General features: G+C 34.7%; 1 protein-coding gene across 6 annotated transcripts in view; it reads right to left on the bottom strand.

Moving 5' to 3' along the window:
- The window catches only part of SPATA5 (spermatogenesis associated 5), a 337462-nt gene that overhangs the window by 246358 nt on the left and 78775 nt on the right, over positions 1–12329 (bottom strand). For 5 of the 6 annotated variants that reach the window (XR_004283282.1, XM_032333335.1, XM_032333336.1 and 2 more), the window contains exons 12-13: positions 4438–4491; positions 2293–2372 (exon numbers count right to left, since the gene is read on the bottom strand). Coding sequence is in view for 5 of the 6 variants with exons in the window: in XM_032333335.1 (XP_032189226.1) it covers positions 2293–2372; positions 4438–4491 (134 nt within the window). In the remaining variant the exon portion in view is untranslated. Of the gene's footprint in view, positions 1–2292; positions 2373–4437; positions 4493–8455; positions 8532–12329 lie in introns of those variants that run through there. The other variant, XM_032333340.1, reaches the window with a different exon arrangement.

The following is a 12329-nucleotide window of genomic DNA, read 5'->3' as shown; positions in this document are numbered from 1 at the left end:
AACACAATTTTAAAAAAGAAATACAGAAAGAAAAAACAAATAAACAAGAGAAAACAGAGTATCACTCTTTGAGATTCTTATGACTATCAAAAATAAAAAACTTAGTGCTCCTAAATAAAAAACTTAGTGCTCCTAAGATATAACCAACTAGAAGTCTCTACTTTGGACCATTAGCATTATGTTTTTTTCCTTTGTTTTAATCAGCTTCATTGCTGTTTTGTTGTTTTCTTTCTTTCTATTTTTTTTTTTCAGTAGGCTCCATACTCAGTATGGAGCCCAACGAGGAGCTTGGGCTCATGACCGTGAACTCATGACCTGAGATCAAGACCAGAGCTGAGATCAAGAGTTAGACATTTAACTGAGCCACCAAGGTACCACTTATTGTTTTCTGAAACATCAATGAACATGACCAAAAATTTTTCTATACAAAGAAAATACCACAGAATTTATTTGACCTTGGTTTGAATAAGCCACTGAAGGAGGGAGGTACACAATTCACAAAATGATGAAGACTATTGGGGAAATGATATCTGGAGGCTGCAAATCACTAGCATCTCTAAAATATCTGCAAATTTCTACTGGGCCAAATTGCCCACAAAAACAGGATATTCCTATCAAGTGCCTTGTCTGGTTTCTCACACCATTTTATTTCAAAAGCATTTTATGAGAACTCTGCTATATATACTACCTCACATCTGGTTCATATTTAACAATGTATCCCACCCTGTTCCTTTTTAGGCTCCAAAAATGTCTCTGATGTCACATAAATGTGGCAGGTCACACTGCTTCAGCAAACCTCTCTGGGTTCTTTTTCTTCTCTTGTAGTTAGGTGCTAACTTGAGCTACTTGTAACCTTTTATGACACTTTACCTCAGAAGTATTAAGACAGTCTAAGTACTTCAACTCATAAAGTAAAAAGACAGTAGGTATTTATAGGTTATCCAATGGGTAGAGTGAAGAGCAGGGCAGACTACCACCCAGTAATAGTCTCCTCATGATAGTTCGTATTCTCATCTGATGAGGTAGCTCTACCCAGGAAAGAAAAGAGCACCAATGTCTGTTACAGACTTTAACACTGGGACTAAAAGGTGCCATCTACCATCACTGTAATTATTATCAGCAAAACTTTTTCTTTTTTTTAAAATATTTTATTTATGTATATGTCAGGGAGAGAGAGAGAGCACACAAGCGGGGGAGCAGCAGGCAGAGGGAGAAGCAGACTCCCAAAGTAGAGAGAAGCCCGAAGTAGAGCTCCATCCCAGGACCCCGGGTTCAGGACTTGAGGCAGATGCTTCATTGACTAAGCCACCCAGGCATCCCAAGCAAAACTTTTCTAATCAATATATAGATCAAGAAAGTACGCACAAAGCATACAAATTAACATTCTCCATATGAAGTACTTGTAATATATAATCTTTAAAAGGCCTTCTAAACATTTGTAGAGGGGACACCTGGGTGGCTCAGTTGGTTAAGCAACTGCCTTCAGCTCAGGTCATGATCCCAGGGTCCTGGGATCAAGTCCCACATCAGGCTCCTTGCTCGGCAGGGAGCCTGCTTCTCCCTCTGCCTCTGCCTGCCTCTGTCTGCCTGTGCTTGCTCACTCTCTCTCCCTCTGTCTCTGACAAATAAATAAAAATCTTTAAAAAGATAAAAAAATAAAAAAATTAACATTTGTAGAGGAAAAAAATCAAACTCGTAAACAGTTAAGATACATGCACACATACCCATACACACACATATACATCTGTATACACACACACACACACACACACACACAATCTGTTTGAAATGATATAAATAATCTTTATAGCTTGAGATTCAGGAACAAAACTATTAGTACTAATTTTTATTCTACTGTAACTCTATTTAGGAAACATAATCCAGAGAATACTAAAATCTATAAAATAACACCTTTTATTACAATTGGTTTTTCTATATTGTATAATTATCCTTAATGAAGTTTTGTTTACAGTTTTTATCATATGCATATAAAAACCGAAAGTTTGACTGGCAGTATTAGGGTAAATAATGTAAAAACTATAAATAATAAGATATAAAAATTAACTCAAATGTCCCAAATGGATATCAGTGTTTAAAAAAAAAAAGTATATGAAAGTATTATAAAGTGATAACATGAAATAGTTGGGTAAAAGAGAAAAAAACTACATGAATTTAAAAAAAGTTTTTATTTAGTCTAAATGTATTAATAAATAAAATCTATATATGAAGTGTTAATTTACTTTACAATGTAACTGCTAATATTTAATAGCAATCCTTTTAAATATTTCTTACCTGCCCCTTTCAACTGCTAAGGCATCAAGTTCATCAAAGAAAATAATGGACGGGGCCACTGCTCTCGCTTTTCGGAAGATCTGGTGAAAAGAATGCCACATTAGCTAAAGATAGCAAACTTCAGAAAATTTTGCAGTTGGCTTTAGTTTGAAAACTATGTTAGGAACTAAATCTATTATGTGCAAGCCAACCAGCCCAATCATGACCAAACTTCAATTTCCACATCTAGAAAATGGAGATAATGATAAATATTTGCTTCAGAAGATTATTTTTAAGAACTGAGTTTAAAAAAAGAATGCAAAGCATTTAGCACAGTGCCAGGAATATAATAAGAGCTCAGTAAATGACAGTTATTATTAATAATCATAAACACACATTTAAAAGAAAAACCACAAACATGTAAAATCAGTTATAGCTTAGCATATAAAATACCCACAAACCCAAAAGCCACCTTCCTTACTCATTTCTCTGAAGACTGTGCAGAAAAATAATGGCTGATGTAAAGCCAGGACAAGAAAAATGACCAAACCTTGGAAGAGCACAGACTGATAAGACCAGAAGTCAAACGCTACCAACAACAGGGACTGGCCAGCTAGCCAGTCACGAGGGCAAAAAATGTGGAAACGGGCTAGAAAAAGTCAGCACAGGCAGAAAGAAGTCTGCAATATAGGCCCCCATCTTCTGGTCACAAGGATCATGACCATAAAAATAAAACAATTAATATTAATAAATATTGCCTTTTTCTTATTTTAATCAATGATGATACTATTGTTGTTATTGTTATTGTTTCCTACAATTACCACTGTCTACATTTTCAAGAAAGAAGAAAAAGGACAAAGAGTAACTTAAGATTTTTTCTTAGATGAAAAACCAAATATTCCAATCTCTAATTCTCTTGGGTTGGTACCCAGGTATTCACAAATGGAGGCCATCTGTTCCATTGCTGTTGGTGTATTCTCTTCCTTGTTTAGCTTCTGTAAGGATACAGGGCGTCTATGTGAGGCAGACCAACCTCTGCTTAGGAAAGCCAAGACTTGTGGTCAAATTCCTATAGTTACCCGACTCCAAGTGCCCTGATTTTGCATGAGTTTATCAGTTGTGCAGCTTCCACAATATGGGTGAGTGGCCTACCAATTAGGTACTGGCTTTAAATCTTAGAAGGGGGATGCATCATAATTGAGGTAATATTTACAGGTACAGCACCAAATTCTTTGAGTTGGGGGAAAACATGATTTAAATATTTCAAAGGTTTTAAGGTTTTTTTTCTATTCTGTATATTTATATTTTTATTCATTTAGTCTTTAATTAAATATAATACACTATCTATACACCATATACGGTACTAAAATGTGATGGTAAAATCACAAAAAATTTTATATCCTTTTCAAGTATTACATACTAACTATATTGACATTTATTATATAGCATAATAATGCTTAACTATTTTACCTACATTATTTGACAGAGCTACAATACTTACTAAAGATCTTCGAATACGGTCTATAATATGCTGCTGATATGTACACGAATTTTTATAAGAACTTAGAAACGTAACATGTAAACATTGTAAGTATGTGTGGAGGTATTTTTAAGATTTAAAAATATATACATAGGGCTAATAATCTACTTCCTACATATATACATCTGCCTATTCTGGACATTGCACATACATGGAATCATACTCAAAAAAAAGCGGGGGATGCATTATCTAAGTCACCAGGCAAAGGTAAAATAATTAAAATAAGAACAGTACAGTGAAATTTTCATATACTAAGCTTATTCAATTTAAAGGACTTCATAATTTAAAGGATTTAAATCTCATTCTGAGATCAAGCATTCCTTGTAAGTACAGGAGTTTGTTTTTTTTTTTTTTAAATGAAATGAGGGCAGTTGTTAAAATCTTTATTTGGTAAAACTAAATGTTCATAGTATTATGATGTTTAAATATAAAGACGAAGTATTGTAGATGATCGAAATTGCATTTTTAAATAATAAAATAATGCTTGCCTGAATGACAAATATACCGCTAGAATTTGGATTTGGAAATTTCAGCATCTACAATCCAAAACAAAATGGAAACCATACAGAAGAACAGAAGGATGGTTCCCCTACACAGAGTTCCACTTCAAGACATAATCATCTTACCTCTCTAACCGCTCTTTCAGATTCACCAACATATTTATTCATTAATTCAGGCCCCTGCATGAAAAGAAAACAACTGTTCAATGTCCTTTAAATGTAACCACATGTGTGTCTTTTGATGAAAGATAAAATGAATACTTAAAAGAAAAAAAAAAGAGGAAAAAATAAAAATCTTCTCTCAACTAAATTGGTTCTCTTAGCATACTTATTTTCATTGGGTGTTACTTATGTCTCAAAATTAAAGCCATTCTATATTTCAAAAACTACACATCAATATAAAGGAAAGGCTGTGACTAAACATAATAGTTTAACTTCTACTTCATCTACCTATCAAAGCATATTTTTATTATATATCAGGCATGGTGCTAGGTATTGAAGACAGAACAGTCTAATTTGGAAGACCAACAAAGAGATATCATCCATGTATTCCTAGATGTAATCAGTGGCTGGTTCTGAGTAGGTCTACATGTCATTTTGGATCCCGGTCCACTAGATCAATATCCTTCTCTGGTAAGAAACAAGACCTCAGGGCTATTCTTCTTAGGACTCCATAATAATTCCTGAGAATGGAATGGAAGTCATGTAATCCGTGATATTATTTTATAGTCCCTGAGTGTTTCCTATATAAATGCCACTCTTGGAGACTCTGCTCTCACTTGACTGGGCCATGTAGACACTGACTCTAAGAAACTGCAGGGCCAAACATGCTCTTCTCAGCTGATTTAAATGAGTACAGTGAGAGAAACTTCCCATAGCTGAGAAAGACACTTAGCATTATAGGACAAACTTTATACCAATATTTGAAGGGAATAGTTGTAGTTCTCAGGACAGCAGGGTTTTTTGTTTTTATTTTTTTTAATTTGGGGGGGTAAGACACAGGCAGAGGGAGCGGGAGAGGGAGAAAGAGAATCTTAAGCAGACTCCATGCCCAATGTGTAAGCCCAACACAGGGCTTAATCTCACAACCCTGAGATTATGACCTGAGCTGAATTCAAGAGTCAGGTGTTCATCTGAAAGAACCACACAGGCACCCCTTGTTTTGTTTTCAATATCCCATGACTTTTGTGATGTGATGATTATGTGCCATTAGACAGTAGGTAGGTGTGCAATAAAAAAAAGCCTATTGTTTTTCACACAATATATGATACTTTATATATTTAAGAAAGAAAAAATGTTAACATTCAAAAATGTTAAATGTAAAAAGAACCCCAAGAACAAACAAAAAAGTGTGCATCTTTGAATCAGTGATATGCAGTGTATCACTTGGAGATGAGCCACTTTTATAGGGATTCTCCTGTTGATGGCCAGTTAGTAAAAGTCTATAGAACTTTATTACTAGAAGGGCACATGTTTCACCATTGGTACCCCTTCTAAAATACCTGGACAAAGGAAGAGAAAAGAGGTTTTCTATCAGTTGGATGAAATGGTGAGTGGCAGATATCTGAAGGGAGATTCAGAGAGAGGCTGAATGAATGGAAAGTTAGAAGGTGACAAGAATCATTGTCATTGTCATGATGTGATGCTCTGACTGATGAGGGTTAGTTACCAGTGTTGGTGGTCCTGAGACTTTGTTCTAAGGGAGTTATCTCCTCTGGCTGGAGGGGGGTTGGAAGGAACGCAGATTAACAAGCAGAAATCAGCACAGGGGTAGTGGTGGCAGCCACCTAACATGAGGTATCAGAGATCAAGAGGGTAAGGAGAACTTCACCGTGGGAAGGTGGCTCAAAATGAGGTGTCACAGTCTGAGGGGAATGAGGAGGACATTCCTGTAGGGTTTGGATGAGAACTGAGATGGAGAGTTCCCATGCAAGGGAGCAGAACAGCATGGAGTACTAAAGCAAAGTGAACTGAGGAAAGTGTTCACATGAGAAGGCATCCCGGTGCAATATTATACAGAATATTGTATGCAGCCCCAGTGGGTAAGACAGGTATCCTCCTGGAAGGTATCCTCCTGGAATAGTAGGACGTGGCAAGGTATACAGTATGGAAGATATCAAGGAAGAACATGGAGGGGCAGAATAGGGTAAGAAAAGCACTGAGGTGACAAGATGGTCTTATACTGGGTACCAGGGCTCTAGTCGAGTAAGAAAAGTACACGTGGGGAAGAACAGCACAGCAAAGATCACTAAAGTCCGTGGGATGAGGAGGGTGCTACAAGAGGTGGGGAGAGGTGGCAAAGGAAGATGGTGGCATCACCCTGACAGATGAGGAGTATGTTTGTTCAGGAAGAAAAGGGGCAGAGGCAGTAAAGGGGAATTATATTTAGAAGGACTGATCAAATAAATAATTAAGGATAATAGTAGCCAGGTTCCTCATATATAAATTCCTCAATATAAAAATAAAGAAAATGAGAATGAATTCTGCTGTACTGAACTGAAATTGGAATTATCAGAATAAATCCAAGACTTTCAATATATTTAGGTAAGTAAATATAAAAAAGTGTGTGCAAATATATATACCCATGTGTGTGTCCATATGTGTATGTATGTGTGTGCATATATATACAAACATATTCATATTCCTGAGCTCTGTTCCCTCAGAGAACCTGAGAGGTGCCATATCCCAATAATAATAAGCACATCTAGCACCCAGAGCATGGCTTTTAAATTCTAAAAACTTGGATTCCAAATTCTCCACCATAAAGGTATCAGGGTCTCTTAAAGAAATGGCAGATTCTGGGGCACCTGGGTGGCTCAGTGAGTTAAAGCCTCTGCCTTCAGCTCAGGTCATGATCCCAGGGTCCTGGGATCGAGCCCCACATTGTGCTCTCCATTCAGCAGGGAGCCTGCTTCTCCTTCTCCCTCTGCCTGCCTCTCTGCCTACTTGTGATCTGTCTGTCAAATAAGTAAATAAAATCTTAAAAAAAAAAAAAAAAGGAAATAGCAGATTCCAAGGCTGGGATAGGTGATGTACAAAATGAGTCTGGAAATCTTACTGCCTAGATAGTAAGAAAGTGCTCAAAGATATGGAAACGTGCCGATAACATTTGTTAAGGAACAAGTTAGTTATACAGTCTCAAAGTAACTACCCACAGAGCAATATTAACTTCATGGGGATAACAGTAATTTTACAATGGCAAACTTGGGAGATACAACCATAATCAAAGTTAGCATCAGTAGCAATGAGACCATTTAAAATCAAGTATCACCTGACAGTACACAATGAGAAGAACACAGCATTGTTTCTATGAAAAATCTGAATCTAATCATGAGTAAATATTTTAAAAAAAACCAAATTGAGAGATATTTTACACAATAACTGACCTATAATGTTCAAAAATGTCAAGATCACAGAAGTAAAAGAAGAAGTGAGGACCCATTCCCGAATGAAGAACACTTAAGAGACATGAAAGTTAAATATAGCACATGATTATGGACCAGCTCATTTTGTCATAAAGGACAATACTGGGCCAAGTGACAAAACTTAAATGGTAATAATAATGTTCTTTTCTAACTTGATGGTTGTACTATGGTTACATGACAGAATGTATTTTTTATAGATATATACATTAAAGTATTCAGGGTGATAGGGCATACAGCAGCAACTTATTCTCAAATGCTTTAAGGAAAAAAAAAATTCTGACTACTCCTGCAATCCTTCTATAAAGTTTAGATAGTTCATAAAAATAGAAGAAAAAACACTTGATCCACAAACAGAACTATTACAGTGAGATAAATAAAAAAGATTTGATATACACAGACCCAGAAAGAATGGAAATTATTAAATTAGCAGACAATGTCTTAAAAACAGGTATTATAAATATAATAGCCACTGTAGTGAAACAGTCAAATGGTTGAAGACAGCAACCATTCAAACTGAAGCAAAAAATTTTTAATAAAAATGATGAGATTTCAGGGATATATATAACAATATCCAAAGACTTAAAATATGTATAATTAGAGATTCAGAAAAAAGCAGAAGGAGAAAAACAGAAATATATATAAATTTGATAAAATCAATGAAACCCCAGATCTAAAAAGCTCAACAAACCCCAAATATGAGAAAAAAAAAAATCATACCAAGCACATCGAGATCAAGTTGTTGGAAACCAGCAAAAAAGATAGAAACTTCAGAGAAGGTGGAGAACAAAAAGCCACCTAACATGCAAGCAAACAAAAAGAATCAGTACTGACTTCTCATCCAAAACCTTAGAGCCAGATGACATTACAACAAAAGTATTGCAAAAAACAACCATCAAGCTAGAATAGCATATCCTTAAACAGTGCAAGCAAACAAAAGACTGTATCAGATAAACAGAAGCTAAGAGAAAGTATCACCAACAAATCTCCACTACGAGAACTTAAAGGAAGTTCTAAAGCCAGAAGGGCGGGACACCTGGGTAGCTCAGTGGGTTAAGCTTCAGACTCCTAATTTTAGCTCAGGTCGTGATCTCAGGATTGTGAGAATGAGCCCCACGTTGGGCTTTGTGCTGGGTGTGGAGCCTACTTAGGATTCCCTTTCTCCTTCTCCATCTTCCCCTCCATCTAACCCCATCTCTCTCCCCTTTCTTAAAAAAAAAGGCAGGAGGGAATCTGTATTAAGTACAAGGAAATGAAAAGTGTCGGCAATGGTACTATATAGCTAAATATTTTTCATTAATTTCTTAAAAAGACAACTGAACATCCAAAGCAAAAATAATAATATACTGCGGGGTTTACACATATGTTGAGATAAAATATAGAGTATAGCACAAAGGAAAATAAATTGTAAGAATCTTATAACATAAAGTAATACAGTACTGGGTGATACACTATAAATTAAATTTGTATCCTATAAACCTAGAGTCAGTATTTAAAAAAAAATAAAACAAAGAGGTTTAGCTATTAATAAAATAGGGGAGATAAGACAGGATACCAAAACATATTCAACTATTCCAAAAGAAAACAGAAGAAGGGGGGGGGGGGAAGATGGGAAAAACAGACAAAAATTTGGGGCATTAAAAGGCAAATTATAAATATGTCTGATAAAAAGGAGACAATATTTATTACTTTTTTTTATATACTACCTCCACAATAGGTGGTCAAAAATATTCAAGTATGATAGAATGGCAACAAATGAGTGCATTAGAACACATGAGGGATCAGGATGGAACAGTCAAGGATAAGAATAAGAAAAGAATAGGAAGAGTCTCTCAACATTCAGGCTAACAAAATCCAGCTGCTCCAAGAATACTGCCTTTAGTCATGTTCACTTAAGAGGAGTTATTTGATAGCATCAACATAGAAATCCTTAAGTAATAAGAGAAGCAGTTTTATCTTTCTGCCTGATTTTTTTAATTAATCCAAGATGATGCATTAGTAAATTTTCTATAACATTAACAAAGTTTTCCCTAAAAAACAAAACATAAAGATTCTCATCTATTTCTTACGCCTGTTTTCCTCTTTTCTTTAAAAATAATCTTTTCAAAATAATCTGAAAGTAATAGATTATATATAATCTAAAAAATTAATTCTTGAGGGTATTTAGGGGGCAGATGTATTAAAAACATAATTATGACATATTATAAAATATTATGTAACATTTAAGGTATTTCTACATCTTTGACTGAAATCTACCAACAACCAGGAAACACATAAACCGTCGATAAGCAAACACACTTTTAAGAAAACTTGCTTGGGACAGTCCTTTTGATGACTACACTTTATAACTAGTACACCAACTGTCTATACATTGGTACCTACACTGTCTCCAAGCAATCATGTTTACATAATGAAATTGTTTTTTAACTTGTTTCCCCAAAAACACTACAGAGAGACTTCATGACTCTAATCTCATCACCAGTGATTTAATTATCTTAATTTGTTAAATAATGCAATCCGAAACAGATTTATTTTCAATGAAGACAAAGGATGAAACGTTAGTTATGCTGAAGCAGAGTGTTCTCCCCTTTTAAAGGATTTTGAATAGCAATGTCTTAATATCAAATCAATTTTACAAGCTTGTTTTTAAGACACACATTAGACCATGTAATAGGAACACAAAATTTACACTTATAGTCATCAATGAGATAAATAAACCTGAAGGCATTTTCCTGAGTACTGTGGAATTGAGAAGAAAAAATATAAAGAGCCAGACAGTAAATATTTTACACTCTATGGGCCACAAATGGCTTGTGTCACATATTTCTCTTTCTTAACATCCCATTAAAAATGTAAATTCATACTTAACTAGAGGGTTAGATTAAAACAAGCTGCAGGCTGGATTGGACCCAGAGGCTGTGTAATTTGCTGACCCCTTATCTAGATAAACCTCACACAATTTGAAATAGTTCATTTCTGTCAACAAGATCAAAAAGTCACCAAAAATAGCAACGACATTATTGGTGACTAAAAAACCTGGCCTTAAAAATATTAAGAAATATTTCAAAACATTAAGGAAAAAAATTAATGATACTTTAAAAAGCAATTTCAAAATACCTAGTATGTTTAAGATGTTCATGCCCAATGACAATAACTTCTAGGGATATACACCGTAGAGAAACTCTTATGCATATACCAAAGGAGATATATGCAAGAATATTACAGAAGCATTGTTTGCAACCAAAAACAAATCCTAAACCTGGAATTCATGAATATAAAAATGGGTGAAATAGCTAAAGAGGTATAAACTTCCAATTATAAAATAAGTCATGGACATAAAAAGTACAGCATAGAGAATATAGTCAATACTGTAATAACATGGTACGGTGACCGATGGTGACTACACTTGTTGTGGTGAGCCCTGAGTAATGTACAGAATTGTTGAAACAATATGCTGTACACTTGAAACTAGTATAACATTTTTTGCCAAGAATACTTCAAGAAAATAAATGAGTAAATAAATTGCAATGTCCTCATAAAATGGAGTTTTCCACCATCAGAGTGTAAATGAATGGCTATACTAAGGAGACCAGCAAGAAAGCTGTTGTTACGTGGCCAAAATGCACTGCTCATATATTATTTACAACCAAGAGTAAGAGTTGTTTTGCCAACTTTTTAAAGATTGTAGAACAGTTGTAGTTTTCCCCATGGATCATTTTTGCATGGTTTCACCTCACCTGATCATTTTTATTCCTGTGCTACAGGGCAAAACAATGTCTGCCAGTTCATAATATAGACAGTCAAATAAATAAAGTAGGTACTATTCATTTGCAGTATGATAAATTACCCTTTTACCCAAAGAAGACCGTGGACAAATAGTTAAGACAGTGAACAATAAAACAAGAATCAGGACCCACTCAATATAACAAACCTTCGATAATTAGGAAAATGGGTTGAGGTCAGAGAAGGTAGAGTGAGGACAGGGTGAGAAATTTTTATATAGAATGTTATTCTATTTAGGGTAATTAATTAAGCAAGTGTGCCCTGATAATAATCAGAAAGGAAATTGCTGATGTCACTGTTGTTTTTAATGTAATTACTATCATGCGGATTTGAATTATTGTTATTATTCTTACAGCAACTCTCCATAAAAGTCAAGGGCATGACATAAAATAATAACCCAGTGAAGACATAACTTTATATTCAGGCAATATATACATTGCATATTTACTGCTTTTTAATTATTTGGCTTAACTGAAGGAAAGTTACTAGAGAATCGGGAGAAATGATTATTGTTCTCCACAGATTATCTAAAAAAGATGACTTGAACATCAGTGTTGAAATGTTCAAGATTATGATCATTTCGTGATCTCTGAGAATACAATATCAATATCCTGCTACCAATAACAGAAAAATTAATGTTTTAAATATATGATGTTTAGGCAAACAGATTGATATTTTTTTGAAATGTGAAAATATGGCAGATAACCTCAACCAGTAAAGAGTCATTCCTCTACTAAATAGAGTTTAGCTACAGGAAACCCGTAAATAAATAATGTTCCTTTTCCTTCAAAAAACAAAAGAAAAAGAAAAAAA

The sequence above is a fragment of the Mustela erminea genome, chromosome 2, assembly GCF_009829155.1.
Source record: "Mustela erminea isolate mMusErm1 chromosome 2, mMusErm1.Pri, whole genome shotgun sequence".
Lineage (NCBI taxonomy): Eukaryota > Metazoa > Chordata > Mammalia > Carnivora > Mustelidae > Mustela > Mustela erminea.
This window is presented reverse-complemented; position numbering and strand designations above follow the sequence as displayed.